The sequence below is a fragment of the Festucalex cinctus genome, chromosome 3 (assembly GCF_051991245.1).
Source record: "Festucalex cinctus isolate MCC-2025b chromosome 3, RoL_Fcin_1.0, whole genome shotgun sequence".
Taxonomy (NCBI): Eukaryota; Metazoa; Chordata; class Actinopteri; order Syngnathiformes; family Syngnathidae; genus Festucalex; species Festucalex cinctus.
This window is the reverse complement of record NC_135413.1, coordinates 18,276,325-18,295,300: the sequence shown is the minus strand read 5'-3', so window position 1 is coordinate 18,295,300 and position 18,976 is coordinate 18,276,325. Positions and strand designations below refer to the sequence as shown.

The following is an 18,976-nucleotide window of genomic DNA, read 5'->3' as shown; positions in this document are numbered from 1 at the left end:
CTGCACATTGTTTTGTATATGACTTTTTATATTTAGTTCAATATATTGTGTACACATTGTAAAAGATATACTGTGCAACTTTAGATTGACTATCTTTAGATTACTCTATTTTTAACTACTAAAGAGATACAGTACATTTTTTTCAGCAGATTATATTTGTTGTTTATTTTTGTAAATAAATCTGGAGAACAATCCAATGAATCTCATAACTTACTTTACCCCAACAAGATTCCAATGAGCACAAAGGCCTCCATCAACTGTAAACCAAAAAGGTTCTGAAACACCAGGACTTGTCCTAGAGCTGGCCGACCATTTAAAGTAAGCAATTGGCGGAGAGGGGTCTTCTTGAGTGTGGAGGTGACCAAGAACCCGATTGTCACTCGGTCAGAGCTCTGGTATAGTCCAGACGGAAGCCAGTCCTTAGTAAAATGCACATAGCAGCCTGCCTGGAGTTTGCCAAAAGTTAGTGGAAAGACTCTCAGAATATGTGAAAGAAAATTCTGTGGTCTGATGAGACAAAAGTTGAACTCTTTGGCGTGACTGCCAGGTGTCAAGTTTGGTGAATAAATCTTGGCGCACGTTAGCAATTGTGAAACATAGTTTAACAACATAATCGTGAAAATGAGAGCAACCATAAGCTTCGACTTTAGAATTACCTCTAGCCCTGATATTTCGATGTTTAATCATTTCAATATATATTTTTTTCACTACTCATTTATTTCGACATAAATTTTATTATTTATTTCACTTTTTTCCTTTTCTTTTTGTCGCTCTTGTCCCCGTCTACGCATCACTAAAATATCCCCAAACTGTCTTCTGAGCTTGCTTTCGGTCGCTTGAGAACTCATAAAACATAATGATTGGGTGCGTTCTTCCACCTTGTGGACAACTACATAACTGCAAATGACAGTTGCAACTTGCAACTGTTGATTGGTTTACTCGCGTCTCGCTGACTTCCTCGAGTGAGTGGCATGCAGAAGGGGATCCAAAGTCCGAAGAATCCGTAGGGCCAGCCAAATGAAACACGTGGGCCTTCAACCAGTGTGTGAATGAAGATCATTTCGCATGCTGTTTTTAAAAGAAGAAGGGTTTGGGGGGGGGCAGTGTGAAGTGTGTGTGGGTGTCAAAAAAAAGTGAAGGGCAGTGGCAAACTAAAAATAAATTGAGAAAAAAAGTGGCAAAAAAAAAACAAACAAAAAAAAAAAAAAAAAACGTGTCATACACAGCTGAATTTAATAACTGACCAACACCATATACTCACACATAGTCAGTGGCAGCTGAATTAGCTGATGCTAAGTTGCTAACATACTTAAATAACACTGCCAAGACTTGCGTGAAACTGATATCAATGACATTTTGACCACACATAAAGGGAAAATAAATCTGGACTGTACAAACTTGTAAATCCTTTCTATGGTCACATTTGCAAGCACTCACCAGTGTAAGAGAGGAGGTCATTTCATGTAGCAGTGTCTCCGAGTTGTTAAAAAAGCACTGCTGACACTTCGTCTGCAATAGTAATATCATCCAACCTGTCCACCTCACGCGTGTATATCATGTCCTTTTCATCAAAGCGAGTGTCAATGCTACTGGGTACAAAGTTGACGGATAAAAGCTAGTTTTATCCCTCCTTGGCATTGTAGTCTGTTAACGTGGCATCGCAACTTTCCTGCCAGAGGGGGCGTGTTCAGAGAAATAGTCACGTGACGTCCGGATCTCTATTTCTTTTTCTGGCGGGCTTTTCACGCACCTCCACTTCCGGAATATGATACTGGATGTCGGGGGCATCGGGGAGGGTACAAACATTTTCATTTTAAGTGCCCTTTTTTTTTTCCCCACAGATGTAACGACAAACTGCCTCGTCGTCCTCTCCAACTCGCTGCGTGAGGACACCTCCCTCTCCAGCGCCGCTGAAGTTCGTTAAACTGGCGACTTTAACTGAACAAATGAAAAAGATTAAGCAGATCACCCGCATCACATGCCGATGAAACAAATCCCCACCGCTCCACATATTCATACAGGTTTTTAATTGAGAGTTCTGCAGTAGTAGTAGCACAAACCTTTCTGTCCGCTCCACTTGTATGCTGATCCTGCGGTTTCTTTTTTAGCAAGTTTAAGTCGTGATTATAGCCTAAACGCAGGGGTAATATGTTTATTTGAAAGCTATGCCTTGTCTCTAGTCATTTCTGCACTTACCTTGAAAGTAGGGTTTCCAACTCCTTGAAAAATAAATAAGGGACACCTCATCGATAAGGATGTTCGCCCTGATTACTAGTGTTGTTCCGATACCGATACTGGTATCGGCAGAGGCCCCGATACTGCATTAAAACAGTGGCATCGGTATCGGTGACTACTAACAAGTAACATGCCGATACCATTAATTCCAACGCTAATATAGGATTTTGGATGCAGCATCTTGTGTCTTGCTCGTGCACGGCATCCACTGATATGTGACATACTCACCGCTTGCCGATCTAAGATATCCTATTGGTCCTTGAATGCTCTGAACCAATGGCAGGACAGCTTTTTCATGTTGAGGAAAAAAACCTTAGGTATCGATATGGTATCGGCATCGGCCGATACTACAAAGCTGGGTATCGGAATCGGGAGCCAAAAAACGGTATCGGAACAACACTACTGATTACCTTCAACCTTGCGTGATTTTTTTTTTTTTTTTTTTTTTTTGGTGTAGTTGAAACAATTTTTGACTATTTAAACCTGAGTTGAATAGGAAACATATTTTTGAATGATATTAACGCATGGAAAAGTTATCCAGAAATGTACTTTAATACAAACTAACAGAATAACTTATCAAAATAAATATCTCTCAAACAAAAAACTTTCCTACTTAACTTAAAAATGTATACATTAATATAAAACACTAATAAGTATAACATTCATCTGTAATTTAAATTAAGCCCAATGTCAGATTATGTGGAGATTATTTTCCCATTTATATTTTATCATCATCATTCAGTGTTCTGATCAGTCAACCTTTAGAGCACAGTCAGATGAGTTATTACTTAAACCATGCTTACAATGTGAATGTGATAGAGATTGGCTACCTCTGCAGCAATCACTTCTAAATTAGGGGGGGGAGAGCATTTTTTAACTGTATAGATTTAGTGTCGTATATCGATTGCCTAAATTAGAAAAGACATTTTTACTGTTATATATTTATAAAGTGTCATAGCAACTGTATGCAGAGAAAATATTATACAAACCTGTTTTAACTTACAATCAGTGTAAGTCGGTGTATTATTTATCAATGATTACTTTTACAGATGATCTATTTTAACGTACTTGTCTATCAATTTAACTTGTTTATAACACCCCAAAAATATTAGGTTTTCCATACAACGCTGACATTCATTGTACATTTCCATATTAAGCTTAATCAGAGGGTTAAAGAATCATTCTTTACATACCATATTTATCGCTGGCGTTGCCTGGTGGACACCATTTTTTTCTTGGGCTCCCAAGTTTTGTTGTGCCTTGTTGTACAGTATTCCATGTGTCCACCACTGTAAACATGTTACTTGAGATCAGTCAGCCCACCATTGGCTATGGTAAAAGTACCCCAGCAGCCAGTATAGTGCCTTTGATGGATGTTTGCTCACACTTTTTCAACCATGTGTTTTCTGCTTCCCAGTCCTCGCTACGTGCTTTTGCAATCATTTCTGCTGCGACCTATCGTGTGTTTTTTTGTTTGTTTGGATCAGCACTCACACAAGCTTACATCTTGTAAGCTACACACATGGTCTCCCAGGCGGCGAAGTTAACCCACGCCAACCGGCACCGATGTCAAGTGACGGTTCCTCCACCGGAGCCCGATCGCGTTGCCGCGCCCTCTTGCGCTACTTCCGCAAGCAACATGACGTCGACCAATAATATGAGCGGATTCTGTTTCGTCATACTAAATGAATGTGCTGTCAGCTCATTGGTCAGAGCAGGAAGTCCTTGGAACTTTTACTGTAAGTTGTCACATAAAGGGCACTTTAGTTAATTAATTCCATTAACATTTTACGGACTATTTCTGACTCTCGCGGTATTACGGGACAAAGTGCGTCCCTTGACAACTCAAAACGGAACGCGTACTTATAGTTCTAATTACGCGACGATTCCGTATTTCAAGGGACGGTTGGCAACCCTACTTGAAAGTGACAAAACTGAAGTTAGCCATCTCCAGTTCTCAGCCATTATTTGTTTTAATGCAGTGTTTCTCAACCTATATTTAGCCAAGGCACCCATTTTACAATGAAAAAAGTATGAATATTGAAATAACTATCTTGTCGCAGTATCTGCTGTTGGAATCTAATGGAAGAGCATTTAATTGCGCTGCCTGTCACTGTCTATCACTATCATGGATAGGTGAACAAAACTGGATAAATTATGTGAAGTTGGATGCTTCCTCGTGACACATTTCCACAACAAAATTATAATAATTTACTTTGCTTTATTAGAAACGGTGTCTGTCATTGTCAGTGATGGAATATTGGATTGACGCAGAACAGGAAAGAATACAGTCCAAGAATCATGGAGTTGAATGAAAGTCAAAATAATCAAAACAGTTGCTTTGGGTGTAAAGGGTGTAATTTTGATAGGATGAACTTTTATGAGAACATAATTTTGATATTGTAAGGAGAAAAAAAATTGGGGGGGAAGAATTAATTTGATGTAATGAGGGAAAAAAATGCATTTTACATCAGTACGCTAAGTTTATAGACTATTATAAGAAGTCAGTTAAATGTCATTTGATCGAATTAAACTTTCATGAGTTCACAAGAGAATGAAGATATAATTTCACAAGAAAATATAGCGTGGACGGTCCATTAGAATATAGATTCAAACAAATACTTTTCAGATACAAGTTATTTTCATTCCCTGACACTCGGCTCTTAAATCATCTTTCTCCATTGAAATGAAGAGAAATTCCGTTAATCAGTTCCAGACTCACGTCTCAAATAAACTTATATACATGTCATAAATTGTAAATATACACAGTCATGATGGGGTTTTGTGTTTAGAAGTTTGGGCTGTAACAAAATGTGGGAAACATCAATAAATGTGAATATTTTCTGCATGAATGTACTTCAATTTTTATAGTGTTTTCATGTAATTGAGTTCAAATAACGTTTCATAATATTCTTGATATTGTAAGTTTGTTTCACAGCAAATACTGTAGCTTATTTCATATCTATTTACTATACTTTTTGATTTCCATGATGCTGTTTGACCTGATTTGTTCAGATTCCAAAAACTTTTGCCTTTACTATCAGGTTTTAATTTTGTACTTTATATATAAAAAAAAATATGGCAATAACAATTAAAATAAATAGACTAACGAATGATATAGTTTGTGCATCATAATTCATTGCGACTGTGCAGCTCTTTCTAGTGTGCGTGCCTTGGCCACCTGGGGGCAGTATAATACAGACAGTGATACACATGGAGATGGACAAAATTAAATCATTAACTATCTGCCAAAACTGCTGCGTGAAGTGAGTTGAGAATATGACCATAAAGTGCTCGAGTCTTTAAAATCCTAGCCTATGTTGGAAAAACTCACAACTTAAATCGGGTCAATCATATCTCAAGGCACCCCTGTTTTCTGCATATGCACCATATATGTCTCCTTTATAAGAGCATGGTTAGACATGTATGTGCATGTGGACAAAAGTCTGTGTTGGTGTAATAGGCAGAAGAACAAGAAGAATACATACACACGTGAAGAAGACTTAACCTTTCCCATATAGGTGTAGCTAATGTAATTAGTGGCTTTGCAAACCTTGGACTGGTAATCATCCACATTGCTGCTCTGTACTGTAACCACAGGATGGAGGATTCTGGGCCTTGGGGGTTGCCGAAGCGATAAGAGATTTGCAGTGCTTGCTGAGCAAGTCTTCTGAGAGCTGCCTGTAACTCCTGCATCAGGAAGCAAACATTTTGCCTTTTTGCCAGATAAATACGTGGTACTGATATCGATTGTTGTTATTTATTCATAATTTCATGAGGAGAAATGTTTTTGCTCAAACTGTGCACGTTCTGACCTGTTGATGTTGTTAATGAGACACTTGTGCTGCCATCGCTCATCCCTGTACATCCGCCGGTATCGCTTCAGCTCTTCCTCTAAGGCGTCTTTTTGGGTGATGGTGTCGTGCTGAGTGCTTCGAGTTAGTTTCAGTTTGCCGTTCAGCTCTTGGATCATGGAGCGCAGGCTGACTTCGGTTGTGGTTTTTGTCTGGTTCTGTGCCTCGTACTTTACTGCCTGGGACTGGGAGAGCAGACCACCGAACAAATGCTGACTATGCTAGTGTCGTGGTCTTGTTTTTTTTTTTTTAATCATCATTTATGGGTTTGTGTACCTTTAAGAATAGGTTGATCTCGTGTATTTTTTTCTGGATTTCCTGTCTGGCCTTCTCCTCGACTTCACGGCGGTACTGTATCGCATGCTGCTCCAGATGGCCGTGGAAGGACACATGAAACAAACAGCAAATATGAGGCACAACTACAGACTCACTGCCGAGGTTTAAAGCACAGTAATTTAAAGACAAACCTTTTGTGTCTCTATTTCCCTTGCTTGGTGATCTCGCAATCTCCTCTTAGCATCCTTCAGTACCGCTTGTTGCCTTAATTCGTTCAAACAAGTGAGAAAATATTGTTGACATATACAGTATATGATTCAAAAATAACATAAAAAAGATTGGATGTTTCCAAAACATGAGCTCGGGCCCAAATTGTAGAATACAAACAAATGTGTGCCTCATAAACAGAGGCCTAAATATTCTCAAGAATTAAAAAAAAAAAAAAAAAAACTCGCATGGAATCTTTCAGGACTGTAAAATCCCACGAATAACACACCTTTGTGAAAGAAGAAAAAAAAAAAATATATATATATATATATATATATATATATATATATATATATATATATATATATATATATATACACACACACACATTCCAAGGACGTGAGGGGGTTGAGGGGTTTAAAAAGAAATGAAAATTTTTTTACATTGTTTAGAGACGATTACCAATACTTAGGTGTTGTTTATATATATATATATATATATATATATATATATATATATATATATATAAAATTCTCTCTCAATTTACTTCATAAGCATGCATTCAAATCTTAGCATTCAGCTATTAGCATTCAGCTTTCAGCATTCCCACGCAATTTCTCCAGAAATTGCAGTCTAGTTCTAAGTACACCATTTAAAAGTGTATTACGCATGCGTGTGTATTAGTCACAGGATTTTTAAATGCGAGATTAGATAAACAAAAATGGGATTTACTTTTTTTTTTTTACCTTTGCTGATGTGACATTATAAAAAAAATAATTAAAAAAAATCATACTCTACTAGAGAAACGTTAAACGGCTTTCCCAAGACTGTTCCGTGGTGTGTCCAGTACCTGTGCACAACCTCTTCTAGCTGTTTGACGTCTTCCCCCATCTACATGACATAGCACAAGTTTCATCAGCAACATTGTGTTCGTTATTTTCAGTAAGGAAAACAACAACAACAAACTTGTTTGTTTTTTTTTACCTTGTCTACTTCTTTGTGGAGCCGAGCTTTCTCTTCCTCGTAGTCGTGGCGATATCGCTTATGGAACGCTAACATCTCGTCACACTTTGACAGCTTCTTCAACAAGTCAGCTAACTTGGCCTGCAACTTCTTCTGACTCGTCTGGACCAGCACAAAAACACAACATTTAGACGGTGATTGCCCAAACGTGAAACCATCTGACTGCACGTGGACACGACGTCACCTCTCTTTGATTTTTCTCCTCCTGTAATCGGTGGATATGTTTTCGAAGTTCGTCCCCCTTTGCTTCGAGATCCTGATTCTTGTCCTGCATGAGTTTGACTTTGTCCGCACAGTCGGAGCGAAGCTTGGACAAAATGTCAGTGAAACACTGTTGGGTATCTGTCACGGCGGTCTCCTTTACAACACACTCGTCCAGCATGGTTTCACTCTCGGCTTTGCTGAGGAGCTCCTGCGTGGCCTCTGGGCGCGCACTGGCCCAGCTGACCAGGTCCTTCTCGGCCCAGAGAAGCTCTTCCAGCTCTTTAACGCGCGCATTCATCTGGTCTATCTCATGCTGCAGGGTGGCGTTCTCTTCGTCCTTCTCCATCAGCTGCGCCTCCACTTTCTCGACCTTCTTCTCCATTGAGCTGGCATATGCCTTCAACTTGGACAGCTTCTGGGAGAATGCCTCTTGTAGACTGGCCGTCTCACCTGGAAAGATCATTTAATTAGGGCTAGTCAAGTCATTTGATACTTTTACAATTGAATAGAGCTGTCAAACGATTACATTTTTTAATCAGATTCATCACATTACGATTAATCACTTAACTCGTTTAAACCCCAAAACGTGTACAACACATTTTTTAAAAATAATTTATCCTTCACTCCCAAAAACATATTTACACGTTTTTTTCTTTTTGTTTTTTTGTTTTTGTTTTTTTATGCAAGAGTATACAGAAGGTTTTGATGCTTCTGACATGAAGTGGTGGCTTAAAACTAATGGTAGTTATTACGAAACAGCCATCACGTAGTAGCAGCGTATAAGAGATCAGCCAGGGCCATGTTGCAGCAAGCTCTTTTTGTCAGTGTTTTCACCAGGAATGTGAATATTGATGAAGCTACAACGCTATATTCTAATGCTAATTGCTACAAAACGGAAACAGATACAACTATACTTTGTTTTCCTGATGAAAGAAAATACTAATATGATTAATCTAATCTAATCTTTCTTTTGGTAGGTTCCATGTTTTTATAGCAATAGAACACAAAATTCTGTGGGCCTTGCAAGATCAGTCAAAATCCAGTAAAACAGCCGGGTGCGAAGCAGGTTGCTTCAGTGAAAAGGGCTGGGAGTGAATGAGTTCATTAAAAAGGCTTTTGATCAAAATATTTTGCCCGCCTGGTTAAGGTGAAGGGTAATGGGATTTTTATGAGGTTTTAGGTGAATTAATGAGTATAAATTTACACGTATTTGCACGCACACGCACGCAAACGCACGCACACATACACGTAAGAAAAAAAAAGAAAGAGAGAGAGCAATGATGATAAGACGTTGAATCGGTAAGACTACCGAATGAACCATTCTGAGCTCTGTAAAAAAAAAAGTAAAAAAAAAAGTTTTGCCCGCCAAATTTGAAAAGCCCCTGTTATGTGTTAATTCTTTCAACATTTAATATTATGATGACATCTTAAACATTTATTGGACCACTGCACGCGCTCATCCTCCTCTTTGTCTCATAAGGTAATTACTTGTTTTACGATGAAGAAAAAAATGACCCCAGTAGTTTGACCAAATATTCAACAAATATTCTGAAAGTCATACGCAAACATTTATTAAATGCTTTACATTAAAGCATGTAGTTATGTTTATTGCTAAAACACAACCTGTGCTACCTTGAGTATAACCATCCGCTGTCAAGCTAAATTATTGGTGAGCTATGATAGCTACAACACCTGAAAGGCGTCAAATTATTTGCAATGGCTGTTTCCCGTTTGCCTTGAGGTTACAAAATATGTAAACAAGCTAGCGTGGATCATTATTAGAGCCCTGTACATTTGCTAACACCATTCAAGGGCCATTTATGAGCCTATCCCAGCTGATAATGACCAGAAATGGTCAAATCCTATGGCAAAAGAAAAGTCCAACACCACCGCTACTCACTTGCAAGTTTGTCTTTCACTCGCTGCTTTTCCTCCTTCACTTGGAGCAGAGCTTTCTCCCGAACTTGCTCAGCCTCTGCCAGGCGGGAGCTGAGGTCCTGAGTCTTGGCTTCCAATACACTATTAGCTTGACACTGAGTAGCCAGTCGGTCATTCGCTAGCCTCACATCATACTTTAATCCCGTAACCACATTGTTCCATTCCATAACACTTCGGGCTTGCGTTATTTTGTAGTCCTTTTCCATGGTATGTTGCTTGAAGTCCTGACCCTTTAATTTTTGCTGCAGTTGTGCATTTGTGCAACGTTCCCGAGCCAACTGCGCACGGGTCTGTCGGAGTTCCTCTTCAAGCTGGGGGGGGGAGATGAAACACACAAAATCCACTTTGCAGCTTTTGAACAATTACCCAGCGACCGGATACTGTTCTTCCTCACCCTGGTAATATTGACGTGGGCCATACTGGTCTTATTGAGGGAGTCTTCCTTTTGTTGATTTGACGATGATCTGTTGATGTTGACAGACTTGCTCAGCAGAGCTCAAAGACCACTACAGAGAGGATTGCCTCAAGAAAAATGGTTGTACCTGAGATTTGAGAGGTCTTTTCCCCTTTGCATGAGTTTGTGCTCCATGACACACTGACCATCTTTAACCTCCATTTTGTTATTTAACTGTGCCTTCTCTTCTTTTAGTTTGGTCACCTTATCCGCGTAGCCTTGATGGTCGTTTGGCTTCAGGATGGGGTGCTTAATATTTTGTTGGCTCATAATATTGTCCAGCTTCATCTTAAATGGGTTATCTGGTGAAAATAAGACAAAGTACAGCATATGAGGATGCGTACGTACAGACGATAAAAACTGCGATATTTTGTTCTCAAGTTTCTAAACAATGACATAATTTACATATTGTCTGGCATTACATTAACTGCAGATGAGGACCTGATGTGTGGGACGGGAAAGCTCACCTTCATCCAGAACCCCATCTGATGAGGATGTGAGCGCATCAGTTTCTTCAGAGATCTCCATATCGTCAATGTGCTGAATATGTGAATACATAACATGTTATTGGGCCACAAACTGTATTAAATTTCACTTTTTAAACAGACAGACCCTTTTTACTATCTTGTTTACCTGTTTTTGAAGCTTTTGTTTGGGCTGCGACCTGTTGCCATCAAACAGAAAGTTATTGCAGAAAAACATTGTTTTTTATTTTTGTTTACCTCCGCATCAGACAGAACACGTTTTTTCTTTTGTGGAAATAAAGCATCATCATACATGGTTAATAATTTCCACTTGGATGTCTGCTACAAGGTTTTCAAGGTATCGACCAGATGACCCAGATGTGCAAGCTCCAAGTTGAACACAGCAAAAGTCAACAATTTGGGACTTCAATCAAAGCTGCCCATAAAAATTGTTAACTCATTCACTCCCAGCCATTTACACTGAAGCAACCCCCTCGCTCCTGGCTGTTTCACTGGATTTTGACTGATTTTGCAAGGCCCACTGAATCTTGTGTTCTATTTCTATAAAAACATGGAACCTACCAAAAGAAAGATTAGTCTCTCTTTTTTCATCAGGAAAAAAGTATGTTTCTGTTTCCGTTTTGCAACAATTAGCATTAGAATATAGTTTAAGTTTCATCATTATTCACAAATCTGTTTAAAACAGTGGGGAAAGGAGCTTGTTACAACATGGCTCTGGCTGATCTCTTATACTCTGCTTCCACATGCTGGCCATTTGTTGTAAGAACTACCATTGCTCTAAGTCACCTCTTCATGTTAGAAGGTGCATCAACGCCTTCTGTATGCTCTAGCATTAAAAAAAAAAAAAAAAACAGCATAAATATGTTTTTGGGAGTGCAGGACAAAGTATTTGTAAAAGTATATGTTTGAAAAATAACACTTGTAGAGCTAACAAATGTTTATGATGCCAGCAGTTATAGCTTGAAAATAAATGCCTTTGCTTTATTAACTATGGAATAAAAATAATAATAAAATAAACAATTGTGGAGAACAGATTGTGTTCAACTTTGGAGGTTCCACTGTATTTTTACTATTTAAAATTGACCTACTTTTACAACACACTTTCCGCATTATACTCAAGAAGAACACAATTACAAATTATAAATACAAACAAGATGCTACATATAATATACCTTCCATCATTGTCCGACCCATCACTTAAAGTGTCATCGTTCACCGGGAGATTTTGGTTGCTCGCCATTATTGATGTATAAGGGGAGCCTGAGAAAGACAAAGTGCTTACAAAGAGAACTGGACTCGATTGTGCGAGTAAACTTGTTTGCAAATTCTCCCTGAGTCTTTTTACGATGGTTATCTTCCGTTTTGACCTCAAAGCCTGATGCAAGTATAACGTCTGGGTCATTATCAGATTCTGAAGAGTACCAATGCCAAATTAGAAAAATCATCTGAGGAAAATGTGTATGAATGCAGTGGTGTCCTTGAGATACGAGTTTAATTGGTTCATGATCATAACTCAAAATACTCCTATCTTAAATCCTCTTTCCTCATTGAAATGAGTGGAAATGCCAACTATCCATTTCACCCAAAACAAAACAATTTGTGATTATAAAAACACACTTAATATAATAATTTGCTTCATGAAAACAAAGCAATACCATCATTAAAAAAAATTATTAATAGAATCAAACAGTGTGTTTTTGCTGTATGTCCTCCTGGGGGGCAGGATAATATGGTCATACAAATAAACACAAGATGATTCACCATTATTGTTGATGACTCAATAATTTGAAATAATACTAATCGTTTTTCACAGAGAATAAAGAATATATGCCTTAAAGTATTGATTGAGTAGCGAAAAGGAGCATTCATTCTTTTCAGTTTTAATTTCGCTCAAGCGTCAAACCGTTGGCATTACAAGGCTGCACTGTACTTTATCAAATCTCACACATGTAATGATTAAGTTTGTATCTCGTTTAAATGGTGTGTGCATAATAAAAAGTTATGTCTCAAAATGTGAAAGAAAGACAAATACCTGCCTAGAACTTACGTTCACTCAGCTTCTTTGAATGACATTTAGGTAGTGGGCTCAAGGGTTTGACGTCTGCGATGCTCTTCCTTGATGTTTTTAGATGCACCTCAATCTCCCTCAACTCCACAGAGTAACTGGAACCTGCCTCGGACATCTGAGAGGCCACTGAGACTGCATGCGTTGTTCTTTTGCTGGCATCGCTGGTTTTATCCCATTCTGACGCAACAGCAACAAAGATAAGGTTTAATATAATGAACACCTCAAGACAACTTGAAATATGACTAAGATTTTTCTTAAACTAACTATGGAAAAATGGTTTTATATTGAAGATTGTGAAACTCAGTCTTGTAATGTAACAGAGTACAAACACTTTCAGGTACTTTATACGACTAGTAAAGCTCACCTGAAACAGCTTCTTCAATGTCTGTGAGAAGGAAAGGGATGTTAAAGACAATCATGCATGCCTTTGCTGTTATTTGCCCACTAGGATACTGTTGATTAGGGTTACACAACTTACCATTTCTTTCTTTTTCCATTTGCGCCAAAAACTTTAGCAGTTGGCTCATGTCACTCTGGTGACAAAGAGAAAAAGAAAATTAGACCCACTAAATTAATACTGCATTTCATTATTCTGTTAGGCTTACCTCCATCTGTTTTGGACCCTCTTTGTTAGCACCTGTGCAACTCGCACGGGCAACATTTTCAACTGCTGTGAACACCAAACATGATATGCTTTTTTAAAATAACGAGTAAAGGGTTACATTTAGGCTGAACAAGATGGCTGGTTTGTCTCGTCTAGTGATGTCCTTTTGAACTCTGTATTCTGATCCATATTGAGTTTGTGCAATGTGAATTAAGGAGCAAAAGCCATCAATTTTTATCCATCTCAAGGGGCAGCCATTTTGTCAACTGAAAATGACATCACAGTTGCTCATAGCTCAGGTAATGGACAATCATGGCTCAGCTTGCAAACATCACATGACCAAATCCAGAAAACAGGTGAGCCGTGACTGGTCGTTACCGGAGCACTGAGCAAGCTGTGGTGTCATTTTCAGTCGACAGCAAGTGGCAAAATGGCTGCCCCCTGAAATGGATAACAACAGTTGGATTCTGGTGCTAAATATTGTTGTATTTTTTTTTTACTACCTCTTTAAGACACACCAATACAGCAAACCAAGTTTGATGTTTTAATTTTCCACAAATGATAGAAAGAAAATATTTTATCATTTCATCTTTTAATTATAAATGGGTATCCATTCATGTACATTTTGGAGATGTAAACAGGCTCAGTCATACTAGAAAGAGACTTCAGTAAAAGTAAATGTGTCTTAAACATACAATTACAATAATGTGTTCTATCCAGCCCCACTAGTGTACGGTAAATAAGACATCTGATTAATACTGCATTTGTGGAATATGACTTAAGCAGCAACCTGTTATCCATCTCAAGGGGCGGCCATTTTGCCTCTTGTTGTCAACTGAAAATGATATTGCAGTTGCTCAGAGCTCAGGTAACGACCAACCATTGTTCAGATTGTGAATGTCACATGACCAAATTCAGAAAACGAGTGATCCATGATTGGTCGTTACTTGAGCTCTGAACAGCTGTGATATCATTTTCAGTCGACAGCAAGTGGCAAAATGGCCGCCCCCTGAAATGGACAAAAACAGTTTGATTCTGCTGCTAAATATTGTTGTAATAATTTTTGTGTTTGTTTGTTTGACTTCCTCTTTTAGACTAGAATACACCAAACCAAGTTGGACACTTTGATAAGTTTACTCAATCCTTAATATAAAATAGACACATAAAGTGTTTACCATCTTTGCTCGAGATACGGTCAAGGGATTTTGACCTTGCTTTTCTTAGACTTGACTGGACCTGGATGCCATGCTTCCTCCTGTGCTCAGTAAGAAGGGCGCTACAGCTAGAGGGCAGCCAAGAGAACAAAAACATCACCATGCGTCTGTGAAGACAGATGAGCGAAAAAATGGGATGGAAAGAGAAGAAGCTCAACCTACGAATTATGGTGTTCCACGTCGACATAATCCTCAGCTGAATGTCCTTCGTTATCCTTCAGTTCAGTATTGGCTTTAAACTTTAAGAGCAGTTTCATCATGTCTAAGTGTCCGTTGCCTGCAGCGATCATTAACGGTGACCTGTGGGTTTGTGTGGAGACGGCGCACAAGCAAAATACACTTGATAAGATTAATCGTTTAAACCTATTAGAAGTGTGTCACTTGTTGTTTTCCAACCTCTGGTATCTGTCCAAAATATTAACATCCGCACCTTTCTTCAACAGAAACTCTGCCACTTCTCTGTGGTTCTCTTGGACTGCCACAGTCAGAGGTGAAAAGCCCTTCTGAAGATGCCATTAGAGTTGGATTATTTACATGTAACAACTGATGAATGCGATTGAAGGAGACCAATACGCAAGATATTAAAAATGGCATGTTTGTTGCACTAGTAACACCGAATCATCAAAGAGCAAGTGATTTTCAAAACTCACCCGATTTTTGGCGTTGACGTCAGCGCCGTGCTTTACGAGCAAGATGACAGTGGAGATTGACGGGGTGCTTGAGGCCAGATGTAAAGCTGTGTTTTCGTCCGAGTCCAACTGATTGGGGTCAGCTTTGTTTTTCAGCAGGATGTTGGCACAGGCATCATGCTGTTCTTGCACTGCCTGATCAAATGAAAATAAAATGACAGATCAGGAGAAAACAAGCCAGAAAATCCATCGATGTCCAAGCTTACCTTCATTAAAGGAGTCTTATTTTGATTGTCACCTAAGTTGATCTTGGCCTTTTTCTCGATAAGGAATTCCACCACCGCAACATTCCCACGGGCACAAGCAAGATGAAGTGCTGTTCTATAACAAGAGAGATTTTACAGTATATATGTTTTTTTTGTTGTTCTTTTTTTTGTAAAATTATACAAGCATTACGTCTTTTTTGGGAAGAGCCCCACCACTCAGGCAAACTAAGCTCCCTGATATGCCGCGGAATGAAAGCAGTTGTAGTTACATATTTAATATGTACACTTACAGTCTGCTTCAAAAGCATTGGAATGGCAAGTTCAATTTTTTTTTTTTTTTTTGTTGTACAGTATACTGAAGATGTTTGGGTTTCAGATCAGAAGTATGAATAAATTGTACAATGTTGAGATTGATTTTTGAACGGATCATTTGAAATGGGAAAAAATTGACTCAATTTGAATAAATTGCATATTGGCCCAGCATTCTGCAGCTAATTTTGTTCGAGAAGGTCTGGACTTATAGATAACATCTGTTAAAACCAAGGTTATTTTAGTTAACGAAAAAAATTAAACCCTGCAGGTTTTCTTTTTATCTTTAGTCATTTATATTTTTGTACGGTAGTTATTTTGGGAATTATGTTATCGTGATTTTTATTCTCCACACTTTTTTGCCGGGAAACAACTTCCACACAATACTTCCGATTTACACTGTTCAAATTTCAACTAGCTTCAAAAATTCACACCTGATTCCACATTACTTACAGTATTTGCACAATTTAACGTTAAATATCAACTTTTCCCCCCATTCATTTTCAATGGGACAGACAGTGAACTTTTTCTAAGTGTCACTTTCCACGCCCACTTCATACATATGACTTATCATCATTATGATACTGCTCGGTGGCACAGTTGGTAAAGCGTATTGTCCAGTAACCAGGAAGTTATAATTTCATAATCAATCTCTCAATTTACTTCATAAGCATTCCACATGCATTCAAATCTTAGCATTAGGCTTTCAGCATTCCCACACAATTTTTCTAGAAATTGCACTTAGTCTAGGTTTTATAGTTAATTCACCAATTACGCATGGGAAAATAGAACAAATGGCACACCAGTAGCCACACTGACCTGTTCTGCTTGTCATACAGATTGATGTCAACGGTTTTGACAAGCTGCTCCAGCTTGTCCACATCACCCTGCCAGGCAGCCTTGTGAAACTTGCCCATCTCATTTTCTCTGATGTCATTGGCAGTGTTGACGATGGAAGCGCTGTCAGGTGCATCAATTGATTTCTTCCTCCTCGTGAACATGAATAGTTTTTTCATTCTGACACAGCAGCGAAGCGAAGCTTTCGGGTGCACTCTAAAAAAGGATTCATGGCGTTAATAGTACAGCTTAAAATCAAAGGCTTTCTATGCATAAAAAAAAAAAGATATTTTTTTTTTCCATATGAACACATTATAATCAATTGATAACTTATTTTAATACGTTGGTCTAAATTAAAACAGAGAAAACAGTCTTAGCTTAATAATATATTGATTGCGAACAGAAATTTTTGCCCTGAGTGTATTTTATTTAGGACAACTTAAAAATGTCACAACCATCCTTTAAAAGCTGAGTACCATGAAGACTATCTATCTATCTATCTATCTATCTAGCTATCTAGCTAGCTAGCTAGCTAGCTAGCTTGCTTGCTAGTTATCTAATCTAAAGCTTGGCTGATTCATTGGGTTAGTTTGATTAAAATGAAGGTCGTTTTATTCCTAAAAGATTTAATACGTGTACTGCAGCCATTTTAATCAGTTAAAATGTTATATTAATAAGTTGGTCAGTGGAGAAAAGTGGCTAGAGAAGCTACAGATCTACATTCTGTCTCAATACGTTTGTGACTGAATAAGTCTGATCAGTATTGATTGTTACCTTAATTTTTCAACTTGAGTAAACTTTTCAGATTTTAATATTGTAGTTGGTAATTTACATTTCATGTAGCTACAATAAATTAGTACGTATGTTTTATTACATTAGCAAAATGCATCTTTAAATGAACATTTATTACCTCTCAGCACGGTAGTTGACTGGTTAGCACGTCCGCCTCCCAGTGCAGAGGGGGGAAGATCGAGTCCGGGCTTCGGCCTTCCTGGGTGGAGTTTGCATGTTCTTCACGTGCCTCCGTTGGTTTTCTCCGGATACTCCGGTCTCCTCCCACATTCCCAAGACATGCATGGCAGGTTAATTGGACGCTCTAAATTGTCCCAAGGTGTGGATGGGTTGTTTGTCTCTGTGTGCCCGGCGATTGGCTGGGAACCAGTTCAGGGTGTCCCGCATACAGCCCGAACCCTTGTGAGGAACGAGCGGTTACGAAAATGGATAGATGGATTTATTGTCAAAGTCCTCTTTGCTAGTCTGTAAATAGCGTCCTCTTGCCAGAGGAGTTTCTGTCCACTCGTGCTCGTACAAGCCTGCGCGAGTCATGCACGAGCATCATAGGCTGCATTTACACTTTAGTCCAGACGGACGAAAATCCAGACGAGTCATGACATCATTGGTTTCGATAGCTTTATTACCACACGCGCCTATGCATATATTAGTTGTCTCTACCAAATGATGTCATTTAAAACGTCAAGGTTTCTTTCAAGGGGAGGGAGTTACAGGTGTGCGACGCCCACGGTTTCATTAACGCTTGACTGGATATGCAGAAACAGGTAAACTGCTTAAAATTCCGAGGAATTGCTTTTGTTTTGGCTCTAAATGTGGAGATCTATTGTTAGACACATTTACAGGGAACATTTGGACTCACATTCACACAGGCACTGTGGAACATGAACCCAAAGTGACTGCACTGAAGGCAGGCAAGTGAACCACTACCGTTCATCGAGGGCCTCTATCCTGCATGTTTTAGATGTTTCCCTCATCCACACCCGATTCTAATGATCAGCGTCATTATCATGCTTCCGCAGAGCTTGCTGATGAGCTGATCATAAATGTTTGTTGGGGAAGGGAACATCTAAACATCTTGAGACAGCAAGAGCAATAGATTATTAAAATAAAATATGAGTGCAACTCAGTTTACAGTAAACAAATCATGTTCTTTCCAAACTAACAGCATCTCATAAAACACATTACTTCTTGCCAAAGCCAAAGAGACATATTCTAAAATTGAACCTACTAACTTCACTTTCTGTAGGTCATGCAATAATCCAGCAAAATCTAGGTTGAGCTAAAATCACGTCAAGCTAAAGTACGTAGTTTGCCGCAATCTAGTGGTCAACAGCGGAATTACACACAATCAGGAGGCAGAAAAAAAAAAAAAAAGAAGTTATGAACTGTTCAAGTAATAATCCGTTAACCCGGAGCCAGCCGGTGATGGAGGGTGTACTATATTTATGGCCTCTGTTAAAGATTTCCACCAGCTCCACTGCTGGATACCTATTATTTATACCCGTTTCCTGCATAAACCAAATTTGTGTCACTGATGTGAATTAATTAGTCCTATATACATGTATATTATGTAAAGAAGAA

General features: G+C 38.7%; 1 protein-coding gene across 1 annotated transcript; it reads right to left on the bottom strand.

Annotated features, from left to right (window-relative positions):
- Window positions 1-1,214: 1,214 nt before the first annotated feature.
- Window positions 1,215-17,927, bottom strand: LOC144015900 (uncharacterized). Its single transcript, XM_077516351.1, has 24 exons — window positions 17,514-17,927; window positions 16,586-16,819; window positions 15,458-15,572; window positions 15,213-15,386; window positions 14,959-15,065; window positions 14,725-14,862; window positions 14,524-14,630; window positions 13,350-13,414; window positions 13,223-13,277; window positions 13,109-13,129; window positions 12,724-12,921; window positions 11,849-11,936; window positions 10,825-10,855; window positions 10,659-10,731; window positions 10,280-10,493; window positions 10,132-10,201; window positions 9,700-10,048; window positions 7,780-8,249; window positions 7,557-7,697; window positions 7,423-7,463; window positions 6,557-6,629; window positions 6,366-6,452; window positions 6,051-6,274; window positions 1,215-5,925 (listed from the first exon to the last, which is right to left on the bottom strand). Exons 2-24 carry the CDS (start codon window positions 16,780-16,782, stop codon window positions 5,802-5,804), a joined length of 3,162 nt encoding a protein of 1,053 aa, XP_077372477.1. The 5' UTR covers window positions 16,783-16,819; window positions 17,514-17,927; the 3' UTR covers window positions 1,215-5,801.
- Between the last annotated feature and the right edge of the window lie 1,049 nt (window positions 17,928-18,976).